The sequence below is a fragment of the Chelon labrosus genome (assembly GCF_963514085.1).
Source record: "Chelon labrosus genome assembly, chromosome: 23".
In the NCBI taxonomy this organism is placed as follows: Eukaryota; Metazoa; Chordata; class Actinopteri; order Mugiliformes; family Mugilidae; genus Chelon; species Chelon labrosus.
Window position 1 is genome coordinate 19,413,395 of NC_140356.1, and position 21,025 is coordinate 19,434,419.

Here is a 21,025-nt window from a genome sequence, read left to right on the forward strand (position 1 = left end):
TACGAGTAGCTTTTTCAGTTCTAGGGGACTGGTGGGAGGTTTGAGGTTTAAATAGGAAACTCTGTGGGTGATTCATCAGAAACATGCTTGTTTGCGTAAACAACCAGAAACTTGTGCAACTAATTTCCATGTTTGAGCAACACCAACAGATTCAGTTAAGGCGAACGCTGTCATCTACTGGGATTTTGGCAATGCCTACCCTTTTACTGACTGTTTTCATTGACACCCAAAAGTCTTTGGAGACATTTATGTTTTTTTTGCTATATGATATTACTAGGGAGATTTTTCTAGCTGTAGCTAATTAGCCTATTAAGCTGACATTAGTTTGTCTGCCATTTTTAAATGAACACTTTTGCAACCCTTGTTGCACAAAGAGGTTAGCTCTTCATGGCTACACGTGCATGACACTGTGCTGAAAGACTGATGCCTTGTTCATGTTGTACTGAAGTTACTAGTAGTTTTCCTACGTTACATTAGCTTGCTAACTCTTAGCCTTGATGGCCTAGCGGCTTGAACACGAAATATTTTGTGTACACGACTTCCCATGTCATAACTGAGCTCTAAAGTTCGGTGTCAAGGCGGCAGGTGTGAAGCTAGTTAGCTGTACATGCTAATGCTAGTAGGTTATAGTAGCCCTGGGGCTTATGTGCCTTTTCTTCTAGGTTTTAGCTTTTCAGAGACTTAAAACTAAGACTTTTAAGGTAGCTATTATCTTCAACACCCTAAAAACAACCATAAAAATATTTAATTGCTTGATTTTAGAAAACTAATTTATGTAAAAACTATAAAATTCAAGTCCAAATGCAGTTGCAGTTACTTTATACAGTACACTGTGCTGCTTCACTCTGCCTCAACCTGAAGGCTGAACTTTGTGAATTAATGAGGAATTGATCAAAGATCTGATCTACCAGAGAGACACGCCGTCCTTCAACATGTACAACAAACCGGCTGTCCGGACATCCACTCACATCCTGACTTTCCACTGCTGCCGTGGGACAAAACGAGACATGTTTTATAGTTTTAACCCCAGCAAACTCAGGCTCGGGTTTAAATGAAGGTAAAAATAAGAAGCTGCTCAGGTTGACGTGACGACAGAGAAGTGTTCTGTATGTAGATTGTTGATTTTTTTTAAGTCGCAGTCGTCCTCATCAGACGTGATGAGGCAACGTTATGGCAGCGCGATAATGCAATCAGTTCAGCTCAGGATAAACATTATGCAAAGTGGGAGGTTGAACCGTTTTAAAGTCCAAAACTTTGTGGAGTTTGAAATGAGGAAGAGACGTGTTAATATTGAACCTCATGCTCGGGGACTGAGTCTCAAGTCCCTGAGCCATATAAGTCTTTTTGACATCCTGTTTTTGAAGCTGTGTCCGTAAAAAATATTCCATTTACACCGATACAAACTAAGAATGCCTTATAATTAAAAAAGTAAAAGCTGTTGCTGACTATTTTTTAATTTCCTGAAGTTTTCTGCAACATATCTCAGGTTCGAATGTGCACAAATTTTGCCCGGTTAGAACTGGAAACATTAAATCTAGAGTTGCTGGGGCGTATTTTACCATTAACAGTAAATCAAATCGATTTATGCTGCGTATAAATGACATATGCAAAGTTTTAACATGTCAGCTCATTGTTTTGATTTTATATACCAGACTTATTTACTTTTTTTGCTGGTGGAGACCCAAAACAGAGCTAAAATTGAGTCAGTGTTGCTCTGTAGAGGCTGCCTTGCTTACTCTGCCCCCTAGTGGCTTAAAAATGGCGAGTCCTTTTGGTAATTTTCCTTTTAGAGCAGTTAAAAGTTTTGTTTCTATAAAGTGAGGCCAGCTCCTGTCAGTCCACAGTCCTAATAATTATATATGAGCCCGATAGTACAACGCTCTTACATTCGACTGATTTGCTTTGTTAAATTTGTTTTGGAGGCAAAGTAATTGCTGCCTTGATTGCGTTGATTAGTAACATTTGTTCCAATCAGGGACGTGTGAAATCTTTACGCCGTAAACAAATCATAGAGATGAGGTTAGCTGGGCGTACAGAGCCCAACACTTTAAACTCCTGCTCCTCAGTTGGAGATTAAACTAAAAGGGGAAAGATCACGGTTTTAGAAGAAGAAGAAAAACGTTTTAAATTTATTTTTTTTTTAGCCCTCATTCATTAAAAATAAAACATGGTTAATTGTAGATTATGATTCCAGTTGATTATAATTATATGTATAAGACTAGAACAAAGAAACTATGAAACGTCTTTTAAAATAAATCAACTGTTCAGTTAATATTCTACAATATTACAAGATCTGATAGATGGATGGATGGATGGATGGATGGATGGATGGATGGATGGATGGAAGGACGGATGGATAGATGGATCGATAGAGGGATGGATAGACGGACGGATGGATGGATAGATAGATACAGTGGATAGATGATAGACAGACGGACTGACTGACGGATGGACGGATGGAGGGATGGTGATAGGTAGATGGAAAGATGGATGGATGGTAGATAGTTTTCCTAAATTCGTGTGGAAAATCAAGATGAATGAATTTACCATATATGGTTCCTTGTCCTTCTGTAAAGTCTTCCAATGTGTAGGATTTTAAAAGAAAACTGAACGATGATTGGTTTTAAATCTTGACATTAACGAATGTCTGTTTCTGTTTTTAATCCACGAAGGCCTTCAGATAACCTCGGTCGGAAAAGTTAAAAACGTAGTCGGGCGTTAGTTTTGTGGAGAGCAGGAGGTGAACAGAAGACTCTACATTGACCCCAACAAACACGTCTTCCTCCTGAGCCCAGAGAAATGAATCTCTTTCATCTAAGTGGAGGGAGTTTAGAGCTACCGCCTCGGCTGCAGTCCCTAAAGTTTGTGATTTTAATCCGATAAGGCTGCCTTTAAGAAGAAGAAAAATAAACTTCTCCTCATGCAAATTTGCGTGCTTTAAAAGGAAGAGAAGGTCTCAGGTGAATAGAGTCGAGGAGGCTTCTCCGGTCCCAAAGTTACCCCAGATCAAAAAGTTTGAAATTAAAAACTTGGGCAGCGAAATTAAAACGGTGGAGGTCAGCGAGGAGTAATGAGGAGCTGATGTTTGAACAGCGCAGTCGAATAGCAATTATTGCTGCGCCTCACCACACACATATAAATGCCTGCTTGCATGTACCACTCATCAAGGTGACTCGGTGCTCCTTGGATTATTTGTTATCTCACATTATATCTTCTTTGCTCTCTCAATTTATAAAGCAAAAATCTATTGAATATTATTTTTCTGTAACTCCACACGTTTGTCAAGGGGCCCCAACAAACTGTAGAGTCACCGCCACCTCTACTTCGTCCCGTTGGTCAAACTGAAGCTAGAATTGCGGGAATACGAGCGGCGCCATCTTCCTATGTGCCGTTGTCCTTGGCAACTGTCAATCATCATGATCTCACATCCCGTTTCTCTAGCGTCAAATAACTTTAAACTAAACTGAACATACGTCTGCATTATATTAACTTCCTAAAATGATATAGGCTTATATTACCTATACTTCCGCCAGCCACCAGGGGGAGCTCCGCATGCTTCGGCTTCACTTTTGAGGAGCTGTCATGGCGTCCACTTTCTATACAGTCTGTGTTGAAAACTTAGCACATTGCCACCGTTGTAAAGTTTGTCAGCACCATAGACTGTATAAATATAGATGGACGGCAGAACTGCTCCTCAAACGTGAAGCCAAAGCAAGTAGAGCTCCCCCTGGTGGCTGGCTGCAGTATAGGTCATAAGCCCCACCCCCTCCGTGGTAGTGGGCGGGACTTGGGCCAAACTAAAACACTAAAATACGTCAAATAAATTATTTTTTCAAGGATAGTTTCTGTCAATTTAGGTAGTTAATATAATTTTTTTATCATAAGATTTATATTAGTTATTTGACGCTCTAGAAACAGGATGTGACATAATGGCGACTACCAGTTGCCATGCCAACCCATGGGATTAAAATAAGTGCAGTGTATAATCCAACGTTTCCTTATTAAAGGTGGAGGTAGAGCAGAACGTAGTATTATTTAAACGAAAAAGTGAGTTAGTCTGGAGGAAGTGTGGGCGGGGCATCGATATCACGGCTCCACGTGGCTCCGCCCACGGCCCGTACTGATCAGACTCTGGCTCCAAACTCACAAGATGGCACCGCCCGTATCCCCGGGAAAATAGCGTCAGTTTGACCAATGACAGGAAGTAGAGTCCATATTTATATACAGTCTATGGTCAACACTCTAGCGCCCCCTACTGGTCTGGAGCCCCAAGCCATTACTTGCCTGTTGACGAGCTGCAACTCTTAAATCCTTTACCTACAAACATACTGATCCTTTTCATATCCGTGGTTACATCTTGACTGTGCAGTATTTAACTTATTGATGATGATGACGGTTTATCCGAGGTCTGGTCATGGTGGCAACAAGCTAATTCCAGACGTCCCTCCCCTCAGCAACATGTTCATTTTTATTCTATGAACGTTGCCAAAAATAGAAGAAAATAAATGTGAGGAACAGTGTATTCTAAAGGCAGATAGAGCTCCTATCGTAATTACTCTGTCACATCCAGTCTTATTCTGTCACTCGTACTGAACCACAGAAAACAAACTCATCCTCCTCTCCGTCTCATTCGTCTTGTTCCTTCATCGCCGTCAACAGAGGTGTGAGCTGAGAAATAATGACTCCTTCTTCTTCTTCTTCTTCTTCTTCTTCTTCTGCTCTTCCTCCAGGTGGACATCAGCATCCCCACCCTTCCCATGCTGAGGCCGTCCGACCTGCGGTGCGTCTTCGGCTCGTTCACCTACGACGTGACTTCCATCAATCAGGGGAAGGTCACCTGTCCGCTGCCCCAACACATGGAGATCCCGTCCACTTCTGATGACCAAGGTGCTTACAGTACAGGAAGGACGTTTTTTGATCCCTGAGTTTAGTCTTGCAGGCAGCGTTCCCATCTGCGTCACTTGCTTCCTTCGTGATTGGTTGATGAATTCTGCGTGAAACTGAAGACACGCCCCTCCACACAAGACATGAACCGTAGATATACAAATATAAAATGAGAATACAATTATGAAACACGTTATAGAGATATTATACTAATAAAACATGTATAACTCCTTATTAATGTCTATTAATGTAGTAGTATGCTTTATAAAATGTTATTATAAAGTATCAGCTTCATGCCTGTAAGACTAAACTCAGGAAACACTCATACACACGTTTTTACTTTGATATAAATTTTTTTCCAGTTTTATAATATATATATATTTCATTTTGTTTTATTTTTTTATCTGTGTGTGTTCAGATTACGTGTCTGTTCCGGTGAAAGTTCTGGTGAACGACATGATCGAGGTGACGTCAGGAGAATATAACTTCTACAACTGCGCCGCCACTGTCAGGAAAAAACAGAACACGCCGTAAGACTGAAAACACACCACACATATAGACAAATACTGAATATATACACATGTATATATGTATATATGCTGTGTTTCAGGTGTATAGCGTGTGTGACCAGTCGGTGGGGATGTCAGTGGAACGCTGAGGGTCACAGCTGCAGCGACAGCGACGACGGCGTGAACGGAGGTCACGTTGTTAAATCACAACAGGTCAGAGAACGAATGGAGACACTATCAGTGCTTCTTTCTTTATTTATTTATTTATTTATTTACCTGAGACTTTTAGGATTTTATTTTTTTATTTTTTCCTGTGTTGGAAAATGCATAAAATATTGTTGCAGTTATATCCGTTATCTATGCCTCTACAGTTTTGCATTTTTTATTGTATTTTTTAAAAGTTTTTTTGTTGAATGAAACTGCAATATGACACAATATAAATTTATACTTTTTTATTATTATTATTATTATTATTATTAGTAGTATTTGACAACTGGAACAAACTCCAGAACATGTCTCTGCACAAATTATTTTTTTTTGAATCAGCAAATTAATAAATAAGGAAATAAAATACTTGGTGCAGCCAAAGGTTAAATATATGATATTTTAAGACAGTAGAATAAAATAAAAAATTCAAAATAAAATAATTAAATTACTTATTTATATTTTCATCCAGAAAATCATATTATTATAAAAATTAAATTAAATTAAATAAATCTCTGGTTGCATCCCCAGACTACATAAATAAATAAATAAATAAATAATCCAACAAAATTAAATTAAAAAGTATAAAATGACTTTGTGTTCCATAGAACGTAGAGAAAACTTTTATTTTGGTAGGTAGCAGTTTTATTATTTTGAAAGACTCTCATTCAGGGTTAAGTTTAGATAAATGTGTTTAATTTTAAACTAAAGAGATTTTGTACGGCCGAACTGTGTTTTAGTCTGGAGTTTATTATTAAGTGAATTTATCTGTGTGATGCAGCCGGACAGTTGTCCTCAGTTTGAGTCTCCGACGCCGCTCCTGATCCCGGTCGGTTTCCCGATCCCCATCAAGTTCAGCGGGAGGAACCTGGACATCTACCCGGTGAGACCAGTCAGACTGACACCTGACTTACTCTCTTAGACGTCATTTTCATCGGTTTCTCATCGTCTCTTTGTTTCCACGTCTCCAGGATCGAAGGTTTTCCATCGGGACTGAGCTGATGAAGCATGGCGAGGTGCAGGTTGGACATGAGCAGGGTTCACAGTTCAAGTTCGAAGGTTATAAGGTCAGTACAACGACGAGGACAGGACGTTATTATCCTGCTGATTAGCGCCTCGCTAGGAGGAGTCAGAAACGGCTTCAAACTCACGTCACGTTGGATTATTACAGATTATTGGACGTGAAGCAGGTGTCAACACACTGAACTGAACTCTAACTCTTCACTCTTCTATCTTTACACCAACCTCTCAGTTTATTCCTGTTTTCGTCGCCACATGCTGAGTGTCACACTGCCCAATATGCAGTTAGAGTGTGTGTTTGTTTGTGTGTTTGTGTCACGGCAGGTCCTCCTCTCATTATTCCTGGTATTTGTCTCGACACGATTCATTTTTATTTTTTTTCCCTTTCACTCTTTCTCTCCTCACACATCATCCTGAGGTAAACACATCCTTTGATTTATGGCTGCAGGAGTCTACGTGTGAAGTGTGTTTCTGAATGTGTAAGTGTGGGTGTGTGTGTGTGTGTGTGTGTTTGTGTGTGTGTTGACCTTCACAGTTGGATTGATGGGAGGTGATTTAGTTCTGAGCTCCAAATAGAGAGAATGTTTTTTTTCCTTGTTCTTTGTGTTAATGTAAACCTGACAGGAAGTAGGTGTGCGAACATAAATCTGTTATATTTATATTATATTATCATCCAAGATAATCCAAACTAACCCTCGCTAATCCAAACTAATCTAATCTAATCCCACATAATCCCAGCTAACCAATGCTAATCCAAACTAATCAAATCTAATGTAACAATCCAACCTAACCAACACTAATCCAAATTTAAACATTTAGTTTAATGTAATGTAATACCAAATAATCTCAGACAACTAATGCTAATCCAAACTAATCGAATCTAATCTAATCCCACATAATCCCAGCTAACCAATGCTAATCCAAACTAATCTAATCTAATCCCACATAATCCCAGCTAACCAACGCTGATCCAAACTAATCAAATCTAATCTAACAATCCAACCTAACCAACGCTAATCCAAATTTATCTAAACTAGTCTAATCTAATCTAATCTAATACTAAATAATCACAGCTAACCAACACTAATCCAAACTAATTGAATCTAATGTAACACCAGATAATTCAAATTAACACTAATCCAAACTAACCAACGCTCATTCAAATTACTGTAATCTAATCTAATCTAATCCAAATTAATCAAATCTAGTCTAAAGGCAGATAAATCAAACTACCCAAACAAATCTAAACTAATCCCAACTAGTCTAATTTAGTTTAATGTAATCTAATCTAATACCAAATAATCTCAGACAACTAACTCTAATCCAAACTAATCTAATCTAATCTAACACCAGATACTCTAAACTAACCAGCGTTAATTCAAACTACACTACTCTAATCTAATCTAATCTAATCCAATCCAAACTAATCCAATCTAATCTAAAGTGGATAATCCAAACTACCCAACGCTAATCCAAACTAATCTAAACTAATCCCAACTAGTCTCATTTAGTTAATCTGATCTAATGTAAACTAACACCAAATAAGACAAACTAACCAATGCTAAACCAAACTAATCTAATCAAATATAATCTAATGTAACCAAAAATAACCAAAGCTAATCCAAAAGAACCAAAATGTGTTCAATCTAATCTAATCTAATCTAATACCAAATAATCCCAGACAACCAACGCTAATCCAAACTAATCTCATCCAATCTCTCCCTGTGTGTTGACACCTTAAACCACCAATCAGTGATTTTAAAAGAGTAAACACCATCTCATCCTGTAATCTGTGCCTTAATCCTGGAGCTCTGTCTACGCGTCGTGGGGTTTTAATCTCGTGTCTCTTTGTGTAGTTTGCCTACGATAAGCAGCAGGAGGTCAACGTGTCCTTCCACATCAAAGACAGAGAAACAAAACGGAGGATTGACAGCACGCTGACAGGTCGGTCACCAACACAAGATGATAAAACAACATCTGGTTTAGTTTCCAGCTGTTTATCTTCCTCTTCTTCCTCTTCTTCTTCATCTCAGTGGTTCTGTATAACTGCTCCGTGGGCAGAGAGGACTGTAGTCTGTGTAAAGACGCCGACCAGAAGTACAACTGTGTCTGGTGTTCGTCCTCCAGCGCCTGCGTTTATAAAGAACTCTGTCCGTCTGAGCAGCTGGCCCCGTGTCCCAACCCGACCATCTCTGACGTGAGTCAACAACAACATCAACTCAACAACTCAGCTTCCTCCTTCTCATTCTCCTTCCTCCTCCCTTTTCTCCCTCCTCCTACTCCTCTACTTCCTTCTGATTCTCCCTCCTCCTCCTCTTTCTCCCTCTTCCTTCTTCGCTTCTTCGTCCTCCTCCTTGTTCTTCTCCTCCTCCTTATCATTCCTCATCTTCCTTCTTCTTCTTCTCCTTCCTGCTCCTCCTCTTTGGTCCTCTTCCTCCTTTCTCCTACTTCCTTCTACTTCCTCCTTCCGCCTCCTCTTATTTCTTCCTTCTTCTACTTCTTCTCCTCCACCTCCTATTTCTTCCTCTCTCTCTTCCTCTTCCTCTGGCTTACTCCTCCTTCTTCTTCTCCTCCACATCATTCCCCTTTCTTCCTACTTCTGCTTCTTCTGCTCCACCTTGTTCTTCTTCCTCTCTTTCCTCTTCTTCTTCTCCTTCCTGTTCCTTCTCTTTCGTCCTCCTCCTCCTTCTGTCTTCCTCCTTGTTCTTCTCTTTCTTCACATCATTCCTCGTCTTCCTTCTTCTCCTTCCTCCTCCTCCTCTTTCTTCCTCCTTCTGCTCCGGCTCGTTCTTCTTCCTCTCTCTCCTCCTCTTCTTCTTCTTCTTCTCCTGTTTTATTTCCAGTAGATGTGAGGCTCCTCTACATATATCAAGAACATCTCTACTTATTGATACTTTGATGTAAACAGACACACACATATCTGATCACGTTTTGATTGCGTCTCCATGGAAACCATTAAACCTCTGATCACAGTGATTGATCTCTTCTCTCTCTCTCTCTCTCTTCCAGATCATCCCTCGCTTCGGGCCCCTGAACGGTCACATCTCTGTGACGATCAAAGGCTCCAACATGGGGATAAAGAAGGAGGACATCAAGAAGATCACGGTGGCCGGAGTGGACTGTGTCCACCAGGAGGACAGATACTCCGTCTCCACCAGGTAATGGAACTACGGCAACGTGCAGACATGACATTCATTCATTTATTCATTCATTCATTCATTAATCACACAGCCTTTGTGCAGCCTGGAATAGATTTAAAAAAAAAAATGCTGACTGGTGATAAAATTGAGTTTCTTTCTGTCCACAGCGTGGTGTGCGAGATCGGGCCGAAGCGAGTCCCGCCGCACGACGTCCCGTTCGAAGGAAACGACAAGGGATTCGTGGAGATCGAAGTGGAAGGAGGAAGGAGAGGGACGTCTCAGGTCGAGTTCACCTATCGGGTACGTTGGTGTGTCCTTCTCTGTGGCAACATCTGCCAGCATCTGGAGACCAATAGAGCTCCGGGCGTCACGTGACCTGTTTTTGTTGACACCGTCATATTGCCAGGAAAACTGACTTCAGGCCGTCGAGTTTACTTAGCACCTGAGTTTACCAGTAGAAGGCAGAACTCCACAGATTATATATCACGACGTGGACAATGTTCCTGACCTGCAGTATCCAGATATATATAACTACCTCATTAACTTTCCTTCGTCCTCCAGAGAGACACTTGAGGAGGTTCATGACAGTAACGCAACTACAACAAAAGTAACTGTTTAATCCTGCATTTCTTTCTCACTGTGAGTAGTTTTAGTGCTGAATGAGCAATACCTCTTTGTAATCCACATTATAAACATTAGCCTAACTTGCCTTTATGAAAAGAAACCTGTTGGACATGGTGTTAAAAACATGCTAAATAAACAAGACGGAGAACGCTGGATTCTGTACCTGATAGAAAGTGATCGCTACACAAGACAAACCAGTTTTCTCGTGCCTGTTTCTTGCGCGTTTTATTCAGCCGGCTTGCGGGATCTTTGGGAATCCTATAAAGCGATTTCCCCTTTGCTTGTCCCCGACTATTCTGGCATCCTGGTTCACAACAGCTGTCAACCATTTTTGGATGTAACTGGTACAAGGTCAAGTTAGTTAGTTGCTTGCAGTTGTCAACCGATTTCGAAAAGCGTGCTTTCCTGCCAATATGGCGGCGTTGTGATTGCCGGAGCTCTATACCTGCAGGGTTTCATTCACTACAGCCTCTTTTTAACCGCTGTGAGAGGGAAACTGTAAATCAGAGTGGACAAGGACACATGTCCACTCTTGAGATACCCTGTGAAGTTTTTGCATGTCTCGTTTTAGTTGGTTTCTTTAGTTTCCACTTTGTTTATTATATGATAAAAGAAGCTCCAAAGCAAAGGCTCTGAAAACACATCAGCCCACTTTTAAATACATCTCTGGTTTAGCAGTACAATATTCCTCCTGTCTGCTTCACTAAACCGAATCCACCGCCAGGTATGCTGTCATTTTGTTGCTTAAAGTTTGCCGATTCGACGGCAGGAAGCTTCTTTTAAAGTGGCTGAATGTGGCAGCCTGGAACCTGCAGACGCCGCGTGCACATCTCATCAGAGTTTCTGAGGCAATACAGAACGCCGCGTGACGCGACGGCTTCAAACCCCACAGATCAAAACCCCAGAAGCTTTAAAAGCTTTAGAAGAAAAAGCAAAAAGCACACGGCCTTCCTCCGCCGCTGTGGCGTTCCCTAAAAAAGGAGCAGCGGCGCGTAAAAATATCCCTCGCATACAAATTCGCCGACTTCCAGCGAGAACAGAAACAAACAGGATCAAAATGAACACGTTTCACCTGCTGTTCTTGTTTTGTTTCTCCGACGAGACGGTTCATTTAAATGTTGTTGCTCACTTTCATATTTCTTGGCTGTTTCTATTGAGCTGACAAAAAAATAAAAAAAGCTAATTAAAGCAAACTGCTGAGACCAAAATGACTAATTTACTTCAGCGGCAGCGGCGCGTCTCTGCCTGGAAACGCTCAGCGCGGGGTTTAAACCGAGAACAGAAACATTAAACCAATAAACAGCCAAAACGCCTTGCTGAGGTTAGCAGCATAATAACTGGTCAGGATCATTAGTTTATTAGTTTACATTGTGTTACAGAACAAATATTTATTCGTTGTTTATTCCTGCTTTGTTAACATTTAATCTAATTCAAACGGACTCTCCGGGAAATGTTGTTTTGCGGGCTAAGGAGAGCTGTAAATGGTTTGTCATTAGCTATTAGCGAATGGGCAACAAATAATTTAGCGGCTGCTTGGATAATTGGCCAATTATTTCAGGTATTTAATAAATAAACTCTTTCATTTTTTGAGAAGCAGGTTGAGAAAATAGGGTTTCTGGGCATTTAAAGTTAAAATTACTGCAGGAAAAACAATGGAAACCATACATAGTAGCTCTTCCTAGCTTCCTAGCCTCCCAGCTATTAGTAGTTCTTCCTAGCCTCCCAGCCAATAGTAGCTCTTCCTAGCTTCCTAGCCTCCCAGCTATTAGTAGCTCTTCCTAGCCTCACAGCTAATAGTAGCTCTCCCTAGCTTCCTAGCCTCCCAGCTAATAGTAGCTCTCCCTAGCTTCCTAGCCTCCCAGCTAATAGTAGCTCTCCCTAGCTTCCTAGCCTCCCAGCTATTAGTAGCTCTTCCTAGCTTCCTAGCCTCTTACCTAAAAGTAGCTCTTCCTAGCTTTCAAGTCTCTCAGCTAATAGTAGCTCTTCCTGGCCTCTTAGCTAATAGTAGCTCTTCCTAGCTTCCCAGCATCCTAGCTACAAGTAATTCTTCCTAGCTTCATGGCTTCCCAGCTTATAGTAGCTCTTCCTAGCCTGAATACTGAGCCACCAACTCATTTAATCTACCTCAGCTCATCACCAATTCAGTTTTATTAAGTATTATTTTAACCTGACTGATCTGATCCTCTTTGGTGTTCACACCACCAAAGGAATTAGCTAAAATGTGTCCCAGACCACCTCCACATGTGGACCGAGATCCAATCCCTCCTGGGTGCATTCATGTAGTTTACGCCGGACACTGATCTAATCTAATCTAATCTGGTCCAGAGAAACTGAGATCAGATCTCAAGTGCTGGCCAGGTGTGAATACGGGAATTTAAAACTTGTAATAAGTCTCAATGTTTGCAGTGTTTCTAGTGACATAGTTGATGTAAAATATTATTTAGTGCAGCTGAGCTGTCGTAATGCTCGTTAATGTGTTACGAGCCTCAGCCTTTTTACTTTTAAGATGCTCAAAATAAAATAATCCGTTCCAGTTTTCATCTGCTGTAAATCCGCGAGAGGATCTCTGGGTTCGTATTTGTGTTTTCATTATGCCAGAACTAAAAGCGTCTGCATTACCTCTCGAGTGCCAAGCAGAATACATTCTCAGTGACTGCCGCCTCCTGTGCAGCCGTTCTGTTTGTGTTGAACCTCCAACCAGGCAGAGTTGTTATGAGTTTCTCTCTTTTGGGGGATATTTTATTTCAGTGTTTGCGGCTCTCCCTGCCAGAACAGCGAGAACAAATCAGAATCAACCGACACGCCAAAACGCTTAAGTACATCAGCAGCTGCACACCGAGTGCTGTGCCGATTTTAAAAAACGCCGTCTTCATTTTGGATTCATATTTACGCCTATTTACTTTTTTTCCCCCTCACGCTTCCAAGGAACTGACTGTCTCCAGACAGATTGACTTCTTAAATTTCCAGGCTGCTTTTATCCTGCAGTGTAAATGAGACTTAATATTCCCTCTTGTTTAGTTTGTCACGCCGTCAGCACCGTTCAGACTCTTCCAGTGCAAACAGGAAACCAAACAGCTGGTGTGTTTCAGCGGCCATCAGCTCCTCTCTCAATGTTCTTCAGGCAAATGCGTTGACAATAGTTTTCCCCCCGTGGTGAAGTTCTGCAGTGACACTGTTATTTCCTCTGAGTATTTGTTGTTTTTAGTTATAGCTTTGCAGAATATGAAATGTGTTTGGGGGTTTTTGATGTGATCAAAGCGTTGCTACCTGCAGGACGGCAGCTGGAACATAATGAACGGCGCTCGGTTAAACTTTAATGTTCACGTCTCGTTTGATTTTTCTCTTTGTTTTTGTTTGTCTGTCTCCAACACTTACTTTGACAGATCAGAGAGATATTTTTTAGTAGTTTTTACTTTGTAATAGTAGCTCTTCCTAGCTTCATAGCCTGTTAGCTAATTGTATCTCTTCCTACTTCCTAGCCTCTTAGCTAATAGTAGCTCTTCCTAGCTTCCCAGCTAATTGCTGCTCTTCATAGCTTTCTAGCTTCCCAGATAATAGTAGCTCTTCCTAGCTGCCCAGCTTATAGAAGTGTTCCTAGCATCCTAGCCTCACAGATAATAGTAGCTCTTCCTAGCTTCTTAGCCTCTTAGCTTATAGCTGCTGTTCCTACGTCTCTAGCATCTTAGCTAATAGTAACCTTCCCAGCTAATAGTAGCTTATACTAGCCTCTTAACCTCTTACCTAAAGTAGCTCTTCCTAGCATCCAACCCTCTTAGCTAACTGCATCTCTTCCTAGCTTCCTAGTCTCTTAGCTAACAGTAGCTCTTCTTAGCATCCTAGCTTCCCAGCTAATAGTAGTTCTTCCTGCCTTCCTAGCCTGTCAGCTAATAGTAGCTCCTCCTAGCTTCCCAGTTAATTGTTGCTCATGTTAGCTTCCTAGCCTCTTAGCGATAAGTAGTTCTCCCTAGCTTCCTAGCCTCTTTGCTAATAGTTGGTCATCTTAGCTTCCTAGCCTCCCAGCTAATAGCATTGTAATGTCTGTAACATTTGCTTTGACAGACAACGGACTACATCTGATTATTTTCACAAGAACTACTGCCATGAACTTTTGGTTTCAGCCTCGACAGGAGTTGGATGAACACTGGTGACTCTCCAAACAGCTAATTTATTATGTTTTGTTTCTGTCCAGGACCCAAAACCAACCTCTGTCCAACCATCGAAGGGTCCAGCTGATGGAGGAACTGTGATCACCATCCTAGGAGAATACCTGGACACGGCGAGTAAAGACGACGTCTCCGTCACTGTTGGAGGAGTTCCCTGTGAAGTGTAAGCGGTATCTGCTTACAGTCTCATGCTTGTTTGACGATGAAAGCCTCTGTTCATGCTCTTCTTCTCTCTTCTCCAGCGTGTCGTTCGGCACAGACATCACCTGTAAGACCGGCAAGTATCGAGGGCCGAAGGTGCCGTCAGACCTGCTAACTGTGACCGTGAAGTACGGGAAGAACACCACCAAAGACGTCCCAGCAGCGTACCAGTACTCTGAGAACCCCAAGATTACAGACTTTTTCCCCAAGGCAAGCTTCCTATGGTGAGTGTGGTTTTAAGAAGCTTCTTGTTTGTGCCTCTCTAGATTGGTTGATCAGCTTAGACAACCAAACCACAAAAAGACAAACGTCAGACAAAGTAAACAAAAGTTGAAACTGTTCAGTCCAACTGATCAGCTGATTCAGGAGGGGCCAGCTCTGTACAACGGTTTGTATGTCCTCCTAACTTCCTAGCCTCCCAGCCATTAGTAGCCCCTCCTAGCTTCCTGCCCTTTCCAGCCATTAGTAGCCCCTCCTAGCTTCCTAGCCTCCTAGCTAATAGTAGCTCTTACTAGCTTCTTAGCCTCCCAGCTATTGGTAGCTCTTCCTAGCTTCTTAACCTCTTACCTAAAAGTAGCTTTTCCTTGCGTCCTACCCTCTTAGCTAATAGTAGCTCTTACTAGCTTCCTATCCTCCCAGCTAATAGTAGCTCTTCCTAGCTTACTAGCCTCTTAGCTAATAGTAGCTTTTCCTAGCTTACTAGCCTCTCAGCTATTAGTAGCTCTTACTAGCTTCCTAGCCTCTCAGCTAATAGTAGCTCTTCTGAGCTTCTTAACCTCTTACCTAAAAGTAGCTCTTCCTAGTGTCCTACCCTCTTAGCTAATAGTAGCTCTTACTAGCTTCCTATCCTCCCAGCTAATAGTAGCTCTTTCTAGCTTACTAGCCTCTTAGCTAATAGTAGCTCTTACTAGCTTACTAGCCTCTCAGCTATTAGTAGCTCTTACTAGCTTCCTACCCTCTTAGCTAATAGTAGCTCTTTCTAGCTTCTTAGCCTCTTAACTAATAGTAGCTCTTTCTAGCTTCTTAGCCTCTTAGCTAATAGTAGCTCTTCCTGTCTTCCTAGCCTCCCAGCTAATAGTAGCTCTTACCTAATAGTAGCTCTTCCTAACCTCTTACCTAATAGAAGTTCTGCTTAGCTTCCTTGCATCGTAGCTAATAGTAAGTCTTCCTTGCTTCCTAGCCTCCAAGCTAATAGTAGCTCTTCTTAGCTTCCTAGGAATTTAATCTATCTCAGCTCATCATCAATTCCTTTTTAATAACTTCAGATAAATGTACAGATGCTACTTTTGAAATGGATTTAAGGCATGAACTTGTAAATAATAGAGCTTAGAGCGTTATTGTAATCCGAATGATTTTCACCTTTTTGTCTTTGTGTGTTGACAGTGGCGGTCGAAGGATCGTGGTGGTGGGAAGCGGGTTTGATCTGGTCCAGCACGCCAACATGAAAGTCCTGCACTCCACCGACAAGCTTCCAGAGAACAAAGAGGTGAGGGAGGACTCCTTATCGCTCACATGCTGCAGGAATGTAAACTTGTAAATGCACAGTGTGTGTAAATTCCTCTTAGCTTTATGATTATTTTTGCCGGCTCATTTACCCAGTAGAGAATACAAACAATGCACTTTTCACATTCCATCTTTATTTTGTTCAGTTTTTCACTTTTCCTATTAACACTGTCCTCATAACGCTTAAATTCTCCCAGAAGGGAAAAGTTTTCTACCTCCTGATTGATTTGCAGCAGCTATGTCTAGTTTTTGGGAAAAAAGATAAAGGCAAAACTTACCCGGAATTCATTCAAGGTTGTGCAAAGATAAATTGATAAAAAGCCTCAGTGAGAGTTTATCTCCGTGACTCCTGGTTGAAGGTGAAAATAAGTCTCTGTAGTGTCTACTGAAGTGATGGAGACTCGAGTGTGTGTTTGATTTTGTGTCCAAACAGCAGCTGAGAGAAAGTTGTGGCATCAGATTGATGGAGTTTGTTTCTGTGTTTTCAAAGTGCTTTTTCATTTCCTCTCTATTTCTCTGTAGTTTCCCAGCTTCATTTATCTGCAGAAAGTTTGCTTCTACTTCCTGCAGATTTATTTTCCTTTCTCTATTTCTGTCCAGCGTTGTGTTAGCGACACAGTATTCTTGATATTTTGTTTCATTTATCAGAAAAAGAAAAGTTTATTTAACTTAACATGCAGCTGGATTAAACTTGTGTGTTTTATTGTGTTAAAATTTTAAAATTGGAGAATATGAATGCTCAAAAGGCTAATAAACAAGATAACCGCAAAGAATGGTAAACATTTCTAAATTTATCTTCCTGTTCGACATCTCTTGCCAATTCGAAATAAAACAAAAAAGTCCCTCACTTTAAAATCTATACATTAAAATTTTACCCTTAGACATTTTGAAATTTATAAAATGTAGTTTTCCAATCTAATAATAACTCTTTGTAGCTTCCTAGCCTCTTTGCTAATAGCAACTCTTCCTCACTTTCTTGGCTCACAGCTATTAGTAGCTCTTCCTAGCTTCCTATCCTCCCAGATAATAGGAGCTTTACATAGCTTCCTAGCCTCTTAGCTAGTCACTCTTCCAAGTTTCCTAGCCTCCCAGCTAATAGTAGTGCTCCCTAGCTTGCTTAGCCACTTAGCTAGTAGCTCTTTGTAGCTTACTAGCCTCCCAGCAAATAGATCTTCATAACTTCTTCAAGTCTGAGCTAATAGTAGCGCTTGGTAGTTTCCTAGCCTCCCAGCTAATAGTAGTTCTCTATAGCTTTCTTAGCCTCTTAGCTAGTTGCTCTTTGTCGCTTACTAGGCTCCCAGCAAATAGTAGCTCTTCATAACTTCTTAGCCTCTAAGCTAATAGTAGCTCTTGGTAGCTTCCTAGCCTCCTAGCTAAGAACTGCAATCAGCTATTTAAGCATTGATCTATTGTTATTAGGTGTCTAATAACTGATTTTGTTTTAAAACTAGTTTTTTACAAGCTGAGAAGACAATGATGACATCTTATCACCTTCTACGTTAACAAATGTGTTGTGTTATTCATCAGGAGTCATGTTTGTGTCCACCTGATGAATGGAAGTCTAATATTTACAGCTGCAACAGTTGCACTGATTAATTTTACTTTAAATATGCAATCAGTGTAATTAGGTAAAATATTTTTTAATGAAGGCACACTGTCAGCTGGATGTGCATCAGTCTGCAGCTGTCACTTGTTTCTTTCTGAGCCAAAAGCCCGACACAGAGGGAAGGACGAGAGGCGATGCTTCCATTTCACCGGTGAATTGCTTTGAGTGACAGAGTCTCTTAGGAAGGATTCACTGCAGGGGAGAGGAGGTCGCCTCATCAAAAGATGCCGTCTGAACCGGGGGGAAGGAGGGGGGAGACTCAGTGGGGAGGCAGAGAGATAGACGAGCAGAATGAAGGAAAAATTGCTTCCTGAATCATGTCAAATCTGGAGTCGTTCGCGACAATCAAACTGTTCAAAGCTGTTTATTTAAACCTACAATAACAGCTTTTTTTCCTCTAATATCCTCAGAAGTCAATTTGTTGAACAAGTTTTTTTTTAGTTTATGCTGCTTTATGTAGCATCGAATGTTGTATATGTATTTAGAAATAGTTACTTTATCAATTAGGATTGTATATAAAGATGCATTTAAAGCTAAATCTAAACCAGATGATGGTGCTGTAGCTAATAGAAGCTCTTTGTAGCTTCCTAGCCTCTTGGCTAATAGTAGCGCTTCTTAGCCTCCCAGCTAATAGATGCTTTTCCTAGCCTCCCAGCTAATTGTAGCTCTTCCTAGCTTCCTAGCCTTCCACTTAATAGTTGCTCATTGTTGCATCTTGGCTAATAGTAGCTTTTCCTAGCTTCCAAGCCTCCCAGCTAATAGTAGCTCTTCCTAGCCTCACAGCTAATAGTAGCTCTTCCTAGCTTCCTAGCCTCTTCGCTAGTTGTAGCACTTCCTAGCTTCCGAGCCTTCCAATTAATAGTTGCTCTTGCTTCCTTACCTCCCAGCTATAAGTAGCTCTTTGTCACACCCTAGCCTCTGAGTTAATAATCCTAGCTTCCCAACTAATGGTAGCTCTACCCAGCTTCCTAGCCCCCCAGCTGTAAGTAGCTCTTTTTAGCTTCCTAGCCTCTTAGCTAATAATAGCTCTTCCTAGCTTCCTAGCTAATAGTAGCTCTTCATAGCTTCCTCGACTGACTTCCTCCTCATCTTTCCCCAGTTTAACTCCACTGCTTTTCTTGCTTCTCTCAGTTTGCCCAGATGTTTCTGAGTAAGAACGACACCGTCCTCCAGTTTTTATCTCCGAAATTGGATGACAAGTTGGACGTCCAGTCTCTCACCACAGCCATCGAGCTGGACAACCTGAAGCTGGACCTCAAGAGCTTTGACTATCACCCCAACCCCACCTTCGATAACGTCACCGAGAAAGTCATCATGGAGAGGGGCCTCATTGTCGTGAACGTGAGTACAGACGGTTGAATCTACACTTTGCGCCACTCTTTGTCTATTCTCTTTTCTGTTGAGTAACTCTCTCTTTCTTTCATTAGGGTCGAGGTTTCTCCAAGGCAATGACAGCCAAAGAGGCCGAGGCGTTTGTTGGAGATTCCCCCTGCCAAGTAAACATCCTGCAGGTAAACACTCTCAGTTTGTCTTTCACACTATGCAGAAGTTTATAATGGCTTTATAATGGATTTACACTGTAGACATGGAGCAGATACTGACATTTTATCAAATGTAGGATCTCAGAAAGTCAAATCTTCCACGTATAAAACTTGAGCAACGTTGGTTTGGCTGAATTTTCTGCAGAATCACATGCTTCCATCCATACCTTACGCTTGTACCCTGCTCTGCAAACCGCTCAGCCTTTCCTTAAAAGTTAATCAGAAAAAAGGCGGTGACTCGAACCGACCGGCGGCAAAAGATGATATCTGACAAAACCAGAAATCTTCTACATGTTTAGTCCTGATTCGACATGTTCAAATGCACCTTAAAATGTACTGCCTCTCTCTTTATTGAACCGAGAAATGGCTGCATTTTCCTTTAAGATTTCAAGCTTTAATGATAAAGTTTTTTTTCTTCCAGTTACAGGCAGTAAAGTTTGGTTTAAAGTTTGGCCTTTTGGAGACTATTGAGCTTCATTTTCTGGTCCCTGCACATACAGATTAATATCCATAAATAACGTGAATGCAACGGGTTGTTTTGCATCATTGGTTGTCGGGTGCCTATTGAGTCGTCATATGAAGCTGAGGTGGTCTATAATTATAAAACTTAACAATCTGATAAAGATGGACAAACCCTCTGTGAGATGTTTTGAAGCTCTGACCGTCGCTATCTTGGCTGTGCCTGACTCCACTTGTCACTCGAAGCTGCCACGCCCTTAATTATGCAAAACTCTAAGCCTGGTTTCAACAGTTTTCATTCCCTCTTTCTTTTGTCTCTCCGGTCAGGATGATAGGTTGATCTTGGAGGCTCCTCCATCAAAGCCCAAAGCCAAATCCAGAAGACGACAGCGCAGAGAAGCTACCAACGACCTGCTGGAGCTAGTGGTAAACATGCAAATTATGACGCTAACGACACGTTTGCTATTTCCTGTGCTCCTTGGGAATTTTTACTCACCTTTTTTAATAGAATATTGAGCAAGAAATCACACAGTATGGTCTCTAATGGACATTCTGTTAAGTTAGCTGGACAAAACCTTCACTAATTTAGGAACTTTCACTGAATATAAGTTAGAAGTATGATGCTAAAAGGAACTACTAGAACAAGTTCACTGTTAATTCTGTAAATCCACCTAGTTATTAAATAAATATGTATAAAATGATGGCTAAAGACTCATCTCCGCATCTCTCCAGGTGAAGTTTGGCTCTGGCGAGTGGGTGGTGGGTAGCGTGTACTACGCCGGCAAAGAAGACCTTCCTCTGGCTATAATCATCCCCGCGGTGATATTGCCGATGCTGCTCTTCATCGCCGTGTCCGTCTACTGCTACAGGTTCGACAAACGCCCGCTAAAGGGAAATTTCCAGGATTGCCATTTGTTGCGCTCTCTCTCTCTATTAGCTGACATATTTTCTTTTGTCTTTGTTGTGGTCGTTAACAGGAGGAAGAGCCAGCAGGCGGAACGGGAGTACGAGAAGGTGAAGCACCAGCTGGAGAATCTGGAGGAGAGCGTCCGAGATCGCTGCAAGAAAGAGTTCACAGGTATAGACGCTAACAAGCGAATCTAGTGGTCAGCAGTTGCATAACAGCGGCTTCTAGAGGTCAACAGTTACCTAGAAGTGACTTGTAGTGGTC

The 21,025-nt window shown here is 41.4% G+C and overlaps 1 protein-coding gene across 4 annotated transcripts in view; it reads left to right on the forward strand.

Annotated features, from left to right (window-relative positions):
* LOC311508641 (plexin-B2-like) overlaps window positions 1-21,025 on the forward strand; it is a 175,998-nt gene that overhangs the window by 138,057 nt on the left and 16,916 nt on the right. For all 4 annotated transcript variants that reach the window (XM_084573508.1, XM_084573510.1, XM_084573509.1 and 1 more), the window contains 17 exons: window positions 4,731-4,887; window positions 5,303-5,414; window positions 5,495-5,606; window positions 6,379-6,480; window positions 6,569-6,664; window positions 8,474-8,561; window positions 8,651-8,814; window positions 9,627-9,775; window positions 9,925-10,057; window positions 14,571-14,707; window positions 14,787-14,969; window positions 16,129-16,231; window positions 18,986-19,195; window positions 19,282-19,365; window positions 20,182-20,280; window positions 20,587-20,723; window positions 20,832-20,932. In XM_084573508.1, coding sequence (XP_084429634.1) covers window positions 4,731-4,887; window positions 5,303-5,414; window positions 5,495-5,606; window positions 6,379-6,480; window positions 6,569-6,664; window positions 8,474-8,561; window positions 8,651-8,814; window positions 9,627-9,775; window positions 9,925-10,057; window positions 14,571-14,707; window positions 14,787-14,969; window positions 16,129-16,231; window positions 18,986-19,195; window positions 19,282-19,365; window positions 20,182-20,280; window positions 20,587-20,723; window positions 20,832-20,932 — 2,167 coding nt within the window. The remainder of the gene's footprint in view (window positions 1-4,730; window positions 4,888-5,302; window positions 5,415-5,494; window positions 5,607-6,378; window positions 6,481-6,568; window positions 6,665-8,473; window positions 8,562-8,650; window positions 8,815-9,626; window positions 9,776-9,924; window positions 10,058-14,570; window positions 14,708-14,786; window positions 14,970-16,128; window positions 16,232-18,985; window positions 19,196-19,281; window positions 19,366-20,181; window positions 20,281-20,586; window positions 20,724-20,831; window positions 20,933-21,025) is intronic.